General features: G+C 39.8%; 1 protein-coding gene across 1 annotated transcript; it reads left to right on the forward strand.

Annotated features, from left to right (window-relative positions):
• Positions 1-1,965: 1,965 nt before the first annotated feature.
• LOC146505608 (uncharacterized) lies at positions 1,966-13,669 on the forward strand. Its single transcript, XM_085181823.1, has 2 exons — positions 1,966-2,487; positions 11,009-13,669. The coding sequence occupies exons 1-2, from the start codon at positions 2,414-2,416 to the stop codon at positions 11,838-11,840; spliced, it is 906 nt and encodes a 301-aa protein (XP_085037949.1). The 5' UTR covers positions 1,966-2,413; the 3' UTR covers positions 11,841-13,669.
• Positions 13,670-19,186: the final 5,517 nt, after the last annotated feature.

Consider the following 19,186-nt stretch of genomic DNA (forward strand, 5'->3'; position numbering starts at 1 on the left):
GTGAGAGCCAGGGATTTTTCTTGTTTGAGGTGACCAAATACTTATTTTCCACCCTGATTTACGAATAAATTCTTTACAAATCCTACCATGTGAATTCATGGATTTTTTTTTCACATTCTGTCTCTCACAGTTGAAGTGTACCTGTGGTGCAAATTACTGACCTCTGTCATCATTTTAAGTGGGGGAACTTGCACAATCGGTGGCTGACTAAATACTTGTTTGCCCCACTGTACATATTAATCCTAATTATTAAATCTCAAAACAAGCAATGTGGATCAACAGGTGCTCATACAACTAGTGGTGCAGACTTATCATTTAAATGTGGATCATACTTGACTCAAATATATGGCTCTTATAGTTTGAATATGTAGGTTAAATGCTTAGAGCACTTTAAAATACCCAGCACAGGACCAAAGTGCTATACAGAAAATACGTTAAAAACAATAGAATAACAGAAAACAACAAAATAAATAAATAAAACACATAATACATAAAAATTAAAACAGCCCTATATTAAAAAAGAAAACAAGATAAAACAGCATAGAATCAACTAAAAAGGCCAGAGTAAAGAGGTGGGATTTCAAGAGTGACTTAAAAACAGGTAAGGAAGTGGCCTGTCTAATCTCTAAAGGAAGCTTGTTCCACAGTTTTGGAGCTGCTACAGCAAAAGCACAATCTATTCTAAGTTTACGCACCAGTCCTGGGTACATTCAGGAGCAGCTGATCAGCTGACCTGAGAGAGCCGGTGGGTGTATAAGGCTGTAGCAGCTCAGAGGGATAAGATGGGGCTAGGCCACGGAGAGCTTTAAAAGCAAATAAAAGAATTTTAAAAAGAATCCTAAAAGAAACGGGCAGCCAGTGAAGTGAAGCTAAAATAGGGGACATGTGCTCAAACTTTCGAGTGCCAGTTAAAAGTGTATATAGTGTATACAAGTATATATGTCATCAAAAAATCCACAACAAGCTCAAAAATTGAGTTAATTATGTAAATACATAAACTGCCTTTGGATAAGAGAGAAGCAGAGAGAAAGAAAGACTTCTGACTGAGCTACGTAAATATCATTAGAGATAATGTCGCACTGCACTGTAAACTCAGTGAGCCTGCCTGTGCTGTCAAGGAGCACAAATAAAACATGCTGGAAGTCTTGCTAGCTCCCTGTAAGCTTTAGTAGAAAAAAATGGCATCATTATGTGTCTCCATGCTTGTTGTAACCCATTGCTCATATTGTGTGCAACCAGAAATTGCAAGAAAAGCACATCCATTAATTACCGGTGAACTGTTAACAGTTCTCACAACAAATCAGTTTCTTCCAGTGAAAATATCTCATAAACAGAGAGTTTATTGAAGTTCAGTGCCACCATCTCCAAACCATACACCATAGCAGGCTTTTATCAACCCCACATTAAACCCATATGTCACTTCTACCACACACCTTATGTCCACATACATGTCCAACACCACCCCCACATACTTCTCTGCCACTTCTGACTTCCTCATACAGTGGCTTCCTCTCTTGGCATTGTTTTCATCATTCAAAGCTCCTCTAAGTAATCCTTTTACTTTTTCAGCTGACTCTCTTCACTTGTAAGCACATTTCCATCTCTATTTGTCTTGACCTCATGCACATCCTTTCCAGCTCGATGTGGTGGTTGCCAATAGCTATTTAAGTCATATTTGCCTCCCTCATCAAATTTGAAAAAGCACAATGTAAAGATGCTGCAAACTTAAATTAAGTAGAGAAAAAGCTAACAAATCAGTATGCTTTTCCCCCTACAAATGCTGTCTGTTTACACCCAGATCATCACCATCATCAGTCAAGATGCAATTCTTAGTGGCAGACAAAAAAAAAAAAAGCATTTTTCTTCTAAAAACATTTTTCAAAAATGAAGAAAATCAGAAGTATATAATAACTCAAAGAATGAAATTCACTGAAAACAACTTGAGTGTAGCTTTTCTCTCTTGAACTGCAAGACATTAAATTTTAGGTTGTTCCATCGAGATCAAGTTGAATTCTGGGATTTCCGATAGCACTTGAAAGCAGCAAACTTTGGATCCCTTCCATGTCCTTAACGGGAAATCACCCGTTTTTCCCATGTGTCAAGCCAAAGAAAACCCTCCTCACAGCCATTATGTGTTATATTTACTGGCAGACAAAAAAAATTAAAAAGCCATTTATGGAGCCGTCACGTTATATAGCTTATGACCGAAATATGTTTTAAATCCAGAAACTTTAATACAGTAATGACAAAAAGAGTATATATAAAAAAGTAAACAATAGGATTCTTCACGGGTCACTTATATTCAGAGCAGACAGAACTCTATTGTATTGCACTTAAGGCTGAACTCAGTCTCTTCCAGATGTGAGTTACAGCTTCCTAAGTGGGATACTTCCCACATCTTGACGTCAGCTGGATGTTTGACTTTCCCTCCCAATTCCAGCCTCACTCTGACGCATTCGCATATCTGGTCCTCAGCAGCATTTTGGGGTAAGTTACACAGCAGAAAACCATGAAAAACTTTCTCTATGCTTACTAACGCTGAAGAGGATTTAGTGTACACTAACAGCTGTCAAATGTGTACTTTTGGGTCCTGTTGTTAACGCTATGTAAGGATCAGAAAGCCGAGTCCTATGTGCATTCTCATATTACATTACATAGCTTGTGCATTCCTGGTAGTGTGCGTTATGCAACAGAAATATTCTCACAAATCTCTTTAGGTGAAACAGATATGCTCATGATGCTGGATTGTCAATCGAGAGTGTCTTTAATTCACTGTTTTGTGTCTCTTCACACTTTACTGCGAACCCCTGAAAGTCTTTCTTCTGAAACTGCTGAACAAACACGGATTTCACAGAGATTAAACTTAGGCTGTTAAACAGGACAGAAATTAAATTAAACTCCGGCCCAAAGAATACAGCCTGATGTTTGAATTTTATCAGTGAATCACTGCATTAACAGACTCTTGCTGGACAGCGATTCATGTTTTTCAAATACGGGGAAGAGAAAGGAAGACAGTGTTCCATCCCAAATATAGTCACGTGAAAACAAAGGTTTACACAAACCTCTGTGTCTTGGGAAATATACACCCCATTAATTTAATAGCTTTTTCCCCCCTCAGCTGTATATTTTCATCAGTCTCTCACATTGTTCTTTCTTCTAACATTGTTAGTCGGCCCTGATACAGAAATTTAATCAGAATGAGGGTTGGGCTTTAACTGTGACATGGCAACACCGTGATCCTTTTCTTTTTCAGCCATTCTGCTGTGCTTGGGATCACTGACCTGTTACATCACCCAGTTTCAGCCAAGCTTTAGCTTTGCTACAGATGGATTCACCTTTGACCCTGGAATACTTTGCTATACAAAAGAGTTGATGGTGATAGCGCTGATGTGCTCTGTTTGTTTTTCACTGAACATAGTGCTGTGCATTATGACCAAACATCACTATCTTGTCCAAAGGACATTGTTTCCTAAGTCCTCCAATTTAATGAGATGCAACTTTGCAAAGAGAAAAGAAGCTTTCTCCTGGCAATGATTCCAAACAATCCATACTTGGCAAGAACTTTAAACTTTTCTATACCAAGTCTAACTAAATGCAAATGATGCTCAATTTGTAAACTACTGTGTCTTCTGATGATTTATTCGGTAGCTCCGACTATTCCTCAGTAAGATATGCCAAGCACATCTGATTAAATGTACAGTGGGGCAAAAAAGTATTTAGTCAGCCACCGATTGTGCAAGTTCCCCCACTTAAAATGATGACAGAGGTCAGTAATTTGCACCAGAGGTACACTTCAACTGTGAGAGACAGAATGTGAAAAAAAAATCCATGAATTCACATGGTAGGATTTGTAAAGAATTTATTCGTAAATCAGGGTGGAAAATAAGTATTTGGTCACCTCAAACAAGGAAAATCCATGGCTCTCACAGACCTGTAACGTCTTCTGTAAGAAGCTTTTCTGTCCCCCACTCGTTACCTGTATGAATGGCACCTGTTTGACCTCATCATCTGTATAAAAGACACCTGTCCACAGCCTCAACCAGTCAGACTCCAAACTCCGCCATGGCCAAGACCAAAGAGCTTTCGAAGGACACCAGGAAAAGAATTGTAGACCTGCACCAGACTGGGAAGAGTGAATCTACAATAGGCAAGCAGCTTGGTGTGAAAAAATCAACTGTGGGAGCAATCATCAGAAAATGGAAGACATACAAGACCACTGATAATCTCCCTCGATCTGGGGCTCCACGCAAGATCTCATCCCGTGGGGTCAAAATGATCATGAGAACGGTGAGCAAAGATCCCAGAACCACACGGGGGGACCTGGTGAATGACCTGCAGAGAGCTGGGACCAAAGTAACAAAGGTCACCATCAGTAACACACTACAACGGCAGGGAATCAAATCCCGCAGTGCCAGACGTGTTCCGCTGCTGAAGCCAGTGCATGTCCAGGCCCGTCTGAAGTTTGCCAGAGAGCACATGGATGATACAGCAGAGGATTGGGAGAATGTCATGTGGTCAGATGAAACCAAAGTAGAACTTTTTGGTATAAACTCAACTCGTCGTGTTTGGAGGAAGAAGAATACTGAGTTGCATCCCAAGAACACCATACCTACTGTGAAGCATGGGGGTGGAAACATCATGCTATGGGGCTGTTTTTCTGCCAAGGGGACAGGACGACTGATCCGTGTTAAGGACAGAATGAATGGGGCCAAGTATCGTGAGATTTTGAGCCAAAACCTCCTTCCATCAGTGAGAACTTTGAAGATGAAATGAGGCTGGGTCTTCCAACATGACAATGATCCAAAACACACCGCCCGGGCAACAAAGGAGTGGCTCCGTAAGAAGCATTTGAAAGTCCTGGAGTGGCCTAGCCAGTCTCCAGACCTCAACCCCATAGAAAATCTGTGGCGGGAGTTGAAAGTCCGTGTTGCTCAGCGACAGCCCCAAAACATCACTGCTCTTGAGAAGATCTGCATGGAGGAATGGGCCAAAATACCAGCTACTGTGTGTGCAAACCTGGTAAAGACCTATAGTAAACGTTTGACCTCTGTTATTGCCAACAAAGGTTATGTTACAAAGTACTGAGTTGTATTTTTGTTATTGACCAAATACTTATTTTCCACCCTGATTTACGAATAAATTCTTTACAAATCCTACCATGTGAATTCATGGATTTTTTTTTCACATTCTGTCTCTCACAGTTGAAGTGTACCTCTGGTGCAAATTACTGACCTCTGTCATCATTTTAAGTGGGGGAACTTGCACAATCGGCGGCTGACTAAATACTTTTTTGCCCCACTGTATTATCACTAAATGAGCTCAGCAAACTGCTGTCAGCCAGATTGTCTGTCACAGTCTTAAACACAGGGGCTGAAGACACAAGGGGAATCTAATAAACCACGAATAGTAACGGCAACCTAGGCATAAAGGAATGAACGTAGAGAACCTAAGAAACTTAAACCAAACATAAACCATAAACATCAATATATATATGAACTCAAAACACTGGGTCAAAAGACCCAGGATCGTGACATCGTCCACGTTTTAGTGACCAACTTTTCATCATTCATCACATTCAGACGTGACTACTGTGGAGAAGTACAACATGTGGACTCAGAAACAATTTTTTATGTAACTTTGTCTCAAATGATTTTTTAAAAAACTGCTAGGATTATAACTTTTCTTAACTGTTGCTACAGCTCATCAGATATTTACAATTTAAATTACGAAAAGCTCCTACAGAAAAATGGCAGTTACTAGCTATAAATCCTAATGTAACGGTGCCTGTGTTATGGTACTGGGTCATTCGACTGCTTATTTTATTCCTTGTGATCTGTGGTTTGTTTAATCTTTATATTTATATTTATATTCTCTAGTGTATTTAGTTCTGCTCCTTTTTCTCAATTGTTTTACAGATCACTTCTTCTCTTAGTGTTTCACTGTCTTATGTCTAGTTCTTTGTATGCAGTTCATTCATGTCTATGTGTCTTCCCCTTATAGTTATAACACTGTGTTATTTTGAGAGTCAGTGCTCCTTGCGTTTTGCTTTTAGTTTTGCTTCCTTCACCTCCTCGCCTGTGAATTACTCCACGAGTCTTCTGTTACCCATCTGTCAAATCATCTATTTCTGTTTCCTGTGTGGTTTCCCGCCTGTTTATTTCATTTTGTATTTTGTGTTTATTTCTCTAGTTTTAAGTTTTCAGTTGTTCTGTGTTTTTTTTTACACTGACTCCTTTGGACTTTGTGTTTTGCTGGACTTTCTACATCGGGCAATAAACAACTTGTCTTCTGTTCACCTTTGCCTCCCTAAGCGTTTCTGCATTTGGGTCTCATAGATTTATGATATACTGAGATTTTTGCAGCCTTATAAGCCACTCTGTGTGACACAGCTTTAACAAACGTGAGCAGAACAAGAATTTGTCTTTCCTTCTCCTTTTGGAACAGGAAATGGTCAACATTTTGTTTTTGTTAGTTTTCCTTGGGAATAGGATGGGTGTCGGTGATTTTATGTTCATTAGATTTTTTTATATGTGTTAATAGTTGTTCTTTATATGTTGTTGGTTTTGATGGATGCAGACTGTAACATGCTCTGTCAAGCATGGATCTTATCCCTCCGTTTGTTGTCGTGCTATATCCCCTTTGACTCAGTCATAACAGCTGCTGGGGGAAACCTTTTTATTTCAATCCCAAGCATTTATTTTCCTGACATGTTACTTCCAACCATTCCCTTTTGAGTTTGCTTTGGACTTTTCATATCAAGTTGATTACCCCCCTCTCCATTTTTAGTGGTTGGTTACATTGTGAGATGGTCATTTTAAATTTCTAACACTTTTTCACAGGTAATCTTTGAAAACAACACTGTTAGAAAGGCCAACTTTGAACCTCATGTCTAATTCTTTCATTGTTGGTCATATTTCATCTGGAGCAGCCCAGAATCTCGCTCTATATCTTGACACACTTTACCCTATGTAGGATGGGCAGACTTTAGTCCATGTTGGCCATGGCCACCTGTCGGCACCATTTTGCTTCAACCCTGAAGCAGAATTAGTCTGAACAAAAGGAAAACACGCACCCTTAAGGCCAATGTCTGTCTGAATGTCAAAATAAATAATTATTAAAAGCTGGTAATCATTACGCTCAACTTCTAGAATTTGCAAGCACAGAGCCAACAAGTTTCTTCTGTAAATGCAAAATTAAACAGGATTTCTTTCTCGCTTTATGTTCCTTTAAGACATTTAATGCAATTTCTTAGGTCTTATGATAACCATTGCAGTTGGTGGAAATGTTTGCTTTCTTGCAGAGAAAAGAAGCCTAATTTCTGTCTGGTAAATATAAAACCTCAGGGAGCAGCTTTCAAGGTTAGCTTACCAGAAAGACAAGAAACAGACATTCAAAGTTGTATTTATTAGGTGGAGGCTGTATTTCAGTTGGTAACAGCAACTTTTCCAGTTGGCTGTCTGCAGATACCTACAGTAATGCACGTAATCCAAGTGCACATTGCACAGCTGTAATCACATTTTATAACATTTTGAGTGTATGCGTGTAAAGTCACCCAGTTTTCTTATGTATCCAATTCTGCAGTCTCCAAAAATATTTTGTTACAAAGAAAGAAAAATACAAAACGGTAATGAACCCTGAGATGTTACGTAAATCTCATCCATTGGTGAATAAGTGTAAGTACAACAACAACAACAACAACAACAACACTATAAGGCTATTTGAAGTTAGATTTAGATAATTGTCTTTTGTTTAATGTAACCCAAAGGAAGAATGTAGCGGTCAGCTTCATCCGGACTTCAAAATGAGGCTGAAAGTCATGTTTCTGCACTGATTTTATCGCCAAACCAGAAAATCTACCCAGACGGTCATAGAAACCACGATTTCAAAACAGTGTTTTCTCTGGAATCTCAAAGCACAGCTGTAATTTTCTAAGTAAGTGTGTTTGTCCATGTGAAATTCAATGTGGGCTTTCTGTGCCAAGCAATATATCCTTAACTGGGGTTCAAAAAGAGCACACCCATCACACATGTGTATGAGTGGGTGTGAGTCTGTGCGTGTGTGGGTCCTAATTCAAACCATCTGTAGATATCGTCCATATCCCCTCTCTTCATGTGTTGGTAAGTAAATATTTAATGCATTACACGTACAGAGTGACCTCAGTCCATTTTATTTAGTCATTTATGAAAGCGGACATGAACTGAAAGAGCTTTTTAAAAATATAGATAATGTTTAAGTCACAACTATATTAGATTTCACTTTTCTCTCCTTTTCTTGTCCTCTGTGATTAGTTCAGGTGTGTCTTGTTTTCCACAGCTGTGTTCACTTTCACGATTGCCTGTTTCCATGCTCAGTGTACCTAGTTCATTGTGCCTCTGGCAATAGCCTGCGTTTCACCTTTTGGATTTTATTTTTTGCTTTATGGATATTTTATGGATATTTTCAACAGCCTAATTAAATGACTCGTTTTTGTTAAATCCTACCTGTGTACAGTATTTGCATCTTGGGTCTTTCCCTCTACTCACTCTACATAATCAGCAGATTGCGATGGAGTTAAGTTAAATTGGTTGGTTTCTTGGCATGTGTCTAGCTTTAAAGCATAGTCCACTAATTTTCAATTGGGTTGAGCTCAAGGCTAAGAAGGAAATCCTAGAAGCTTAATGTTAGCCTGCTTTATTTAATTTTGATGTGTTTCGTGTCCGTCTAGCTGCTGATTTGAGGTGATGTTGAAGAATTTAGAGGTAGTCCTCCTCCTCCTTCATTGTTCTATCCACTTTGTGCAATGTACCAGTACTAGTTTTGAATTCAAACCTCTCCTGTGTGTGTGTACTGTTTTTACTTTATTTATTTATTTATTTATTTTAAATTCTTGTTCAGGATCTATTACTCTAGTAATAGCAAACTCAGTTCGTAGGTAGAGTGGTGGCCCCATGATCGGAAGGTCGGGGGTTCGATTCCCCTGAACAGCTACCCTGAGGTACCCCTGAGCAAGGTACCGTCCCTACACACTGCTCCCCGGGCGCCCAATGGCTGCCCACTGCTTCACTGAGTGAATGGGTTAAATGCAGAGAGAAATTTCCCCACGGGGATCAATAAAGTACACTTTCTTTCTTTCTTTATTTTCAGTGACTGAATAAATCAAACTATAAAAACGAACTAAAACTGCAAACAAACAAAAATAAATAAGAAAATTGAAAGTCATTAATAAAACATGTTCACACTGATGTCTCCCTGTTTCAAGCTCACACAGTCAATACAACTTGATCTGTTTGTTTTCTGGCATGGTCCCTAGGTTGTGACCCAGGGTTGTGAGGTACAGTGGTGTGAAAAAGTGTTTGCCCCCTTCCTGAATTTTTCTTGTATGTTTGTCACATTTAAATGTTTCAGATCATCAAACAAATTTAAATATTAGACAAAGATAACACAGGTAAAATAAAAAGCAGTTTTAAAGTGTTTTTTTTTAAATTAGGGGGATATTAGATCTAACCCTACATGGGCCTGTGTGAAGAGTGAAATATTCTACGGACTGACAAAGCAAAGGTTTTTTGGATCCACAAACTTTTTGATGGTGTGCATCCCATTTTGTTAAAAGTAACAAAGCATTTCAGAAAAGGGATATCATACCAGCAGTAAAATATGGTGGTGGCAGTGTGATGACTTGGGGCTGTTTTGCTTCCTCAAGACTTGGAAAACTTGTTGTTGTAAACGGAACCATGAAATCTGCCGTCTACTAAAACATCCTGAAGGAGAATGTCCGGCCATCCGTCTAATCTCAAGATGAAACGCGCTTGGGTTCTGTTGTTGTCCTTTATTCCTCATTAGGTGATGTTTCATTTTGTGCCCAGTCTTGCCTGTGTGAAGTCTGTCTTGTCTCTGTGTTTGGTTTCCTTCCTGTCTGTTTCTGTTCCTTCTGGTTGAGTTTTGATTGTTTTGTGTGTGCTCGGTACAGTTTTGCTTCCCTTTGTCTCATTAGCTAGAATTAGTTAATCTGTGTGTTTTTTCTTCAGGCATCTCGCCTCTCCCTTCCTCTTCTCTTGTCTATTTAAACTTGTGTTCTTTGTTGCAATCTCCCTCATGTTGTGTCCCATGCATAGTGCCTAATTTGTAAGTTCCTCATTCCTGCCTTCTCAGTTTTTTGTTTGTTGTTTTGTTCCCATGAGTTTAGCAACAAAGCTTCTTTTAGCTTATTTCTCAATTTCTCAAGTCTGCATTTTGGTCCCACTCCTGTCTGCCTTACAGTCAGCCCTAAAGCTTTTACCACTGAAATGGAAGTTTCTTCTTAAGTGCTGTACGATTTTATTAGATGATCATTCCCATAATGTTATCATCCACTCTGGAAACTGAGCATTTATACTTAAACTTCTATATTATGGTGCATAGAAATATAATAACTAAGACATGAAAAAGAAAGCACATTACACCAGTGTTACAATCATTACACTGGCTTCCAGTGCATTTTAGAATTCATTTTAAAATCTTGGTACGGACTTTTAAAGCTTTGAATTGTGATGCCCCTGCCTACATTTCTGATCTTTTAGAACCCTACGCTCCCTCTCGCAGCCTGAGATCATCTAATCAAAGGCTGCTGGTAGTCTCACAAACACGTTTTAAGACCAGAGGTGATAGATCTTTTAGAGCAGTGGCCCCCAGGTTGTGGAATGCTCTCCCTCCATCATTACGTTGCCTTGATTGTATTTATTCTTTTAAAAAGCAGCTTAAGACTCATTTATTTAGATTGGCTTTTAATTAGATTTGTGCTGTATGTTTGACTTTCTTTTGTGGTTTTTATCCTGTGAAGAGGGTTATTTACATAAATTGAATTGAACTGTAAAAAACAATAAAAAACTAATTTAAAAAAACTGAACAGACCGACTGTCTGTTCAGAGAATAGTAGCCTTTCTTTCTAATTGTTCATTCATTGTTCACCTTGATAATCATGGTCATAATTCACTAAGACTGCAACAATAAGTGTGATTTGCTGATAATAATGTAATGTTGTGTTTAAATGCAGGAATGATGAAGATGCTCGAGACTCTTCTTCAGCAGTGATGGCTGCCTGCAGCCCCCCTGCCCCTTTCCTCTGTGTGCTGCTGTGTGTTTCGGTGGCTCTGCAGCGATCTGACTTGCACCTGGCTTATGTAACCCACAACAGCTTTTTGTACTACTCCTGCAGCCAGGACCCACAACCCTGCAGCATCTCATCGCTTACAGATTGCGTATGCAAGGACATCCAGCTCTCCACACTGCACCGCCTACAGTCGCACTTGTCTCCTGTTTTCCAGATGAGACGTTTAACCGTTTGGTTCACGTCACCGTCAAATGCAGCACGTCTGCTCAACAACTCAGAGGTGAGGCACCTCACATTGATCTATTGCGGATCCAGTGGGATGCCTCCTTTAAATCCGGAGGGATATTTTGCCGTGCACCACCTGGAGAGGCTGACGGTGGTCAACCTGCCACAGAAGCCATTTTATCCCTATCCAGATTTGAACAGAGCCAAGACTGGAGACCCAGACAGAGAAAACAATGCTGATTTAGACACAAATAGGTACAACACAGAAATAGACACAAATCTGGACTTGATCACAGACATAAGGAGAGATTATTTAAGTCTGTCTCCAGCACAGGTCCAAGACATCTTCCTGGGCAGGGAGCTCGGAGCAGAGTATTATGAACAAGCCAGACTGGGAATCATCCACAAATCAGTGCTGGAGGGGGGAGCAGTGGTTAAAGCATACACAGTAAAGACGCACATAGATAGCAGTGGTGCGCTGCCTTTCCCTGAACTGCACCTGCCGAAATTGCCAGAGACATCTGTCATATATGTCACTTTTGTATACTGATAGAAAAAATAGTTTAATCTCTTTTTAAAAGCAGGATTTCAGTGGTTTGAATTAGTGGTGAAAATGTCCACGTTTCTTGGAAACTGAATGCATTTGAAAGAGTTTACATTTGTTTTTTGCATTCTTGTTCTGGGAAAAAGTTTTGAAGTTTTGGTTCAATAACTTTAATCACATCAGGCGGCCCAAAAGTTTGCACAGTTGTTTAATAGTGTGTTAAAATAGGCCAATCAAAGAGTTTTGCTGTTTCTATGTTTATGCTGAAGGCAGCGGTTAGAAAGTACAAGCTGTTTCCTTCCTGTGTTATCCAGCCGACCAATATTTACTCTTTTGCACTCCTATGCAGTGCTGTGAAAAAAATATTTGCCCCTTCCCGATTTCTTTCCTCTTTTCACATATTCAGCACACTTACATGGTTCAGATCATCAAACAAGTAAATACAAAATACAGTTTTAAAATGGCAATTTTTATTTATTGAGGAAAAACTGCTATGACTCATACAGGAGGTCATAAAAGAGCACATAACATAATCTAAGTGTTGGCTTCACTTCAATCAGTTAAAATCAGAGTTCATGGTTCAACAGTAAGAAAGAGAAAGAAATGGCATCCATGGGAGAGTTCCAAGGAGAAAAACCACTGCTGACCAGAGAGGAAACAAAAGCTTGTCTCACGCCAAAAACCATCTTGATAATCCGCATGACTCATGGGAAAATATTCTTTACACTGATCAAATCAATGGTCAAACATGGTGGTGTTAGTGTGATGGTCTGGGGCTTTTTTGCTGCTTCAGGAGCAGGACATAGATGACTTGCTGTAATTGATTGAACTATGAATTTTGATCTCTAACACAAAATCCTGAAGGACAACTGTCCAGCCATCAGTTCGTGCCCTGAAGTTCAAGCACACTTGTGCAGCTGAAGTAATGCAGCTTCCAAGCAAACCTCTAAACAGGCGATTTGTGCTCGTAAAGCCTCCAGAGTGGCTAAAGTAAAAAAAAATACTGTGGGCCAAAATTCCTCCACAGAGATGTGAAAGACTCATTGTCAGTTATCACTAATGCTTGAATGTGGTGCTTGCTGCAGTAACCAGTGGCACAACTAATTATTAGGCTTAGAAAATGACTTTTTCACATAATGCCAGGTAAGTTTGGAAAACCTTTTTCTCATTAATACATTAAAAACTGCTGTATTTATCCTGGTTCCTTTGACTAATATTAATTTTTGATTGATGATCTGAAATACATGTGACAAATTTGCAAAAATAAATAAAAATGGGAAGGGGGCTGAATCCTTTTTCACAGCACTGTACTTGATAGAAAATGGAGAATGCAATGAAAGCTGTGGTCCACTTCCTTAATCTAATGTGAGGCTGCAACACCGTTTCATATACTGCAGCAGTTTTTTTTCTGCATGTCATAATGTCAACCACAGTGAATGTTGTGAAAAGATGGAGGGTCCCTAATTGCAACTAAACATTCAGCCGTTTCAAAATGATTTGGTGTAATGTTGACTTATAATCACTTCACTTACACACAGTCTCACGTGTCTGCCATTGCTAGAAAAAAAAAACTAAAGAAGTTCATTTGTAACCATAACATGTTTTTATGAATCCCTCCCAGTTCTGCTTTCTCGAGCTGACTTTTTATTATTTTTTTGTGCGATCAGCAGAGCTTTTTGTGAAAGTATTAAAAAGAACTTTTTGTTGCTGTTGTTGTTCCAGTTACATCCTAATTTTTCTATGTTTTTATGATTTCATGAGTTCAGTATAATTTCTATGATATAGTGAAGATGGATTCTCAGCTCACCAAAAAGCTCCTGGTGTAGTGGAAGAAGTTGGTCTTTGAGGATGAATTTATGAAAAAGAATGGGCCACACTGTAAATACCTTATTTTATGGATAAATTTGACTTATTTCAAAATAACTCTTTGAAACTTTTCCATTAGATTGCACAAAATCTGAATATAAAAATGAAAGCTTTTTTGGGTACGAGTGCAGAAATATATAAGCTAAATTGTTTGGGGTGGCTGTGGATTACAGAACAGGCCATCTACTAATGAGACGAATATTGAACCTTATGTTATGTTGCTCCTGATGCATTCGCTGGCATGTGAATGTGTTCTTGTTAGATACACTCAAAAAAATCTGTTGTTGGATGAACACAATTTAATCATGGCACCTTTTTCCACGTGATTTAACCAAGTACAATAACCCATTTTTGACAATGTCAAACCAACACATTTGGCATTTGGTGGTTTAATGTAATCAGATTACGTTGGGTCAACGTAGTATACTTGCAGTGACTTGAAGTGACTGATTTAAGTATGTAGAGTGAAATTTATTTTAATTCATTCTACACAAGTTAAAAACTTTAGGAAAATGCAATGAAAACTTGTTGTTGGAACCACTACTTTGTTAATCAAGGCAATTACTGCTAGTCTTGCTTAATGAACAGATATGGGGGTTGACGATTTCATAGACACAAACAACCATTTGCACTTACATTCATGGGTAATTTAGAATCACCAATTAACCCAACTCTAATTACACACAAACCAGCCAGATTGTGAATTTGAACCCAGGCCCTTCTTGCTGTGAGGCAACAGTACTAACCATCACGCCACCAAGCTGTCAATCCAGGGTTAGCAAAACTAGGAAAGCTATGATTACAAGGCTTGATGCAGAACTTTCTGCACGTTTTTGTCCTTGACAGGTTAAACCACAATAGCGATAGCATACACGTGGTGTGGGTGTAGTTGTCTGCCTCTTAAAACTCCAGTGTTTTTCCTGCAGTTTGACATCTAATGTGATCTCGTGAATGTCGTGAGTCCAGGTAACGAACCACTCTTACTAGATTGTATCATGTCATCTGAACAGGAACAAATTAAGTTGAATTTCATGCAGATGCTACAAGATTCAATTATTTTCACCATAGAAACATGAAATTATTTAGTTCAAATTACAAGTTTGAATCTTGTACATGTAACAACCAGCCAATTTCATTTTTTTGAGCGTAGAAAGTATTTGTATGATTTTTTGGGGTGAATGGAACATGTTGTATAAAGTGGTCTTAGTGCTGAAGTGGAGCAGACAAAGACTATATAAGAATTCATTTCCCATCTAAACAATATAATCCAGACAACTGAAGTTGCAGCGTATGAAGCAAAATGTATGCAACTGTCATTTGTGCTACTCCCAAAAACGACAGTGGCACAAATAAACCACAAGGTGGCAGCAGATACATTTGAATCAAAGAGGTGGCGACAAATTGAAGGACTGAGGAAGGACTGAAGCGATCTACAGATCCAGTTAACCTAAATGTAAAAGTTGTCATGATTTATCAACAGCAGCATAAAGCTTGTGAGGAGTGTTATATTTGTAGGCAGCGATTCTGCGTATTATGTTTAATTATATAATGATAAAAGATTTTCTCTTACTCTTAAACATTCGGGATCTGTATTTGAAAATCTAAACATATATGAAAAAAATGAAAATGCTTCCCAAAGCCTCTTGGCTATGAGTGCACATATGTATGCTACATCAAATACAGCCACATGCTTATAATGTGCAAAATGTTTACAATAAAATGATGTTTTGGTTTACAGTTGTGCTCAGTGTGATTTTAATGGGGTTTTTTTTAATCATTGATTATTGTTTTTGGGTCATTGGTCATTATGAGGCACAGCTGCATATGTCAGCCTTGTGTGTCTGTGGTTACATTTGTAATGCGATAATGACTGCAGTGCTGTTAAAGCCTCTGCTCGCGCGCATGCACGTGCGCGTGCGCACTCATGCGAGTGTGCGCTGACACCTGCTAGAGAGCTGCTTATTTGCATGATAAACGTGCAGCCCATCTTGTTAAGCGCCCTGTGAATGCAAACCGATACCGCCTGTTGGCCCCGCACCTGAGAGGTCAACGCTCAGCCGACTCACCCACCAACCGGGGGCAATTACCGGAGAAATCACAGGCGGGTGGAGGAGCGAGTCAACCCCGCGCTTTTAAAGGTTGGTGTGAGTCTAACCTCTGCTCGGGATAACCTGAAGGCAGACTCCTCTAGTAAAAGCAGCTGCTGAACATGTCCAGTGCGATGACAGAGCGCGCCCCGTGTGCACGCTGCGAATATTTCTGTCAGTCTAAAAAGAGGTGGAGAGGGCCCAGACTAAATTGGATTGATTTTAGGTGGGCTCTCCCTCCTCAGCACCCCTCCAAAGAGAGTCTTTTACCACGCTGCCGCCGTCTCCTCACCGGCAGTTTAGCAGTAAAACATTTTTATAATCAGACGTTATTGTTCGCCGCCTCCTTGTGGGAGATGCGCCCATGTTCATTTTTTAAAAGGGCAAATCAGCCATAATTCAGTTTATAAACTACTGCGCGCAGGGGAGAAATGCCTGGATGAATATTCATTAGAGTCCGCCCGAACTGCCACGCTCGGTGATTCATTAGGCATATGTAAATATCACTCACTTTAATTGCCCCTAAACTGACTCAACATAATGTTGTCATTAGCAAATTATTACTTATTTGCGATACTAATGGTACGGTATGGCGCGCGGAGCTGAAGCCACACATATATGATTGCAATTACAGCTCGTTTTATTCACAGGGTGACTGCGAGATCTGATGGATCTGTAATCCGTGTGTGTGTGTGTGGCTAAAGTGGCAACAATTAATTTCCTTGATTCTGAGTCTATCAGCCAACACAAACACACTGTGCGCACATCCTGCCAAACCAGCCCACGATAACAAAATAAATCGGCGTGTTTTAACATACCTCTAGAATGAACTCGAAATCATTTTAAAAATCGAAATGTTGAATTAACCTAATGAAAAACCAGTAAAAAACAAACAGTAACTTTATCAATAAAGGAAGCATGAAAGTGTTTATGCGTCTATTCCATCGTGCTTGATATTTACACAGTATAAGAAACATAAAATGTGTGTTTAAAAATATAATACGTGCGCAAAAAATAAAACGTGAACGTGTTTTCTTCCTCACTGATCATGAACAAATGTATTGATTTTGATTCATAACTCCTGTACTGGTTGATTTATAATGCTCTTTAAATGTTGCAACACTGCTTTTGCATAAAATTTGCTTTAGAAAAACAAATATTTTGATGATAAAGAAAATTATTTGATCGTTTAAAATTAGAGGGTAGATTTGAACAGACTTAAATTGAAGAGAAATATTATTTTTCTTCTTTCAAATACTGTTTGCTAACGATATAAGGCTACCTGTTTGAAAGGGCCACGGTGTAATTCATTATTCATGTTAAATTTCATCAAATATCCCCTAAAGCTTCATATTAAATTAAGGAAAACCAGTCAGTGTTTAATTACTTTGTGTGTGTTCAGTTTACCTTCAGAAAAACAAGGCTCAGCCTCAGATTCCTGTCAGGTACCTAAATCCTCTGATGCATGCTGAAACCAGCGGCTGTCACATTTTAAAAAAATAAAAAAAATCCCTCACTGCTTGTCACAGTCTGCAAAACACAGCTCGGTTTGGAGTTGTTTTATAGAGGCAGCAGCAGTTTGAAACAACAACCATGACAAAACAGGCCCACAAAACAGAGGGAGAGGCAGAGACAAATAATGATGTGTGTGTGTGTGTGTGTGTGTGTGTGTGTGTGTGTGTGTGTGTGTGTGTGTGTGTGTGTGTGTGTGTGTGTGTGCATGCATCTGTGAGAGAGAGTGAGGGAGCTAATAAAGTAATGTGATGGATGATCTCCTTTCTCCCAGAGGGACCAGCACCATGTAAATTGGCCCACACAATGCATTATGGATAAGGCAGTTGAGATTATAGCTTGTTAATGTGTCCCTCCCTCGTCCCCTCCCTCCCCTCTCTCCCCCTACTTCTTGCTTTTCTCCCTCGCTCTCTCTCTCTCTCTCTCTCTCCATCCCTCTGCTTCGGCTCAGGCAGTGACATGGTCACCTCATTGTCGGGGCACGTGGGTCTTTTAGCTGCAGATGGAGAGGAAGACGAGCTGTACTGCAGCGATCTGCCAGACTTATTGGAATAAGTTTATGTATCTGTGCACGTGTGTGTGTGTGTGTGCGTGCATATGCTGCTCGCGTTGTGAGGACAACAGTTTGTTCACCCAGTCACATCACAAGGAGTCACCTCCCAATGCGGGGGGACAAGCAGTAAATAAGTAAGCTGCCTTTTTAAGGGTTAAGACTGAGCATTTGTCTATAGAATTATAACAGTCATCAGGGGATATATGGAAGTCAATGCAGCATGCTCCTAAGTGGCAAAAACATGCTAATGCACGTGCGTGGTGTGTTTGTGAGAAAGACAAGCCAATCGCTAAGCAGCCAGCAGAGACAGTCCGTCAGCAGGGGCCAGGACTGTGGACATATGTCTCCTTCCTCCCTCACCCACACTACACCCCCCTCAGCCTTCCTTAGAGGGTGCCAACCCCCCCCCCTCCTCCCACACAGCCCCTTTCTCTCCACCTTACAGGCCCGTCCAGGGATCTGTTGGGCCATCTGTTGAAGCATGGCCAGAGGAGCCGGTCTGGAGAAAATGCTCTAGAAAAAGGCCAGCGTTGCTGTTGCTATGTTTGTGTGTGTGTGTGTGTGTGTGTGTGTGTGTGTGTGTGTGTGCCAGGGTGTCCCAGGGTAGACAGGCCCCATATTGTTTGAGCAAAAAACATGCCTGCGTTGTCTTTAAAGCCTGTATACGCTGTTAATGAGACAGAAAGCATTTTTTTCTCTTTATTAATGTAACTTGAATGTGTTGATTGTGATTGATCACATGAACCTCGTTACAACAGCCTGATGACACTCATGTTAGCCTCAGGTTTTAATAGTCATACTGGAACTGCTATCAGGCTGGACTACCTGCATTTCCTCATCACTTGCATGTGAATGTATGTGACTGACGTTACAGAACACAGTGAAGAAGGGGCAGAGAACTTCATATGTGAGATCAGTGACTTAACATGCATTAGTGCTACAGCTCACTCATGCTCTCTATCACTTTGTGCAGCTAGAGCTGTCTTAGATGGCTAAGTTGCATGCAACCTTTCCAGCTGACACTGGAGAGAATGATGGATTAACATTATATAAAATACACCGAACAGACAATGACAACACTGAAGACGTAGAGAGTAGGTTATAAATTAAAAGCTATACTTGTGAATTGTTGAGCTTAGGGGAAGATTTAGATTTTTGTTGCTGCACTGAACCAAACCAATCTTTCCTGACCACCAGCTCAATAAAAGGTTTAATCAGTTTGAAGTCACAGGAAGAGCTGAAATAATTCTGGAAGATCTAGAAAACAGCATCTGTGACCTGCAACCGGTTATGTCACTTAATCTGTGACCAAATACATAAATGAACGATTTCTC

The sequence above is a fragment of the Neolamprologus multifasciatus genome, chromosome 13 (assembly GCF_963576455.1).
Source record: "Neolamprologus multifasciatus chromosome 13, fNeoMul1.2, whole genome shotgun sequence".
NCBI lineage: Eukaryota > Metazoa > Chordata > Actinopteri > Cichliformes > Cichlidae > Neolamprologus > Neolamprologus multifasciatus.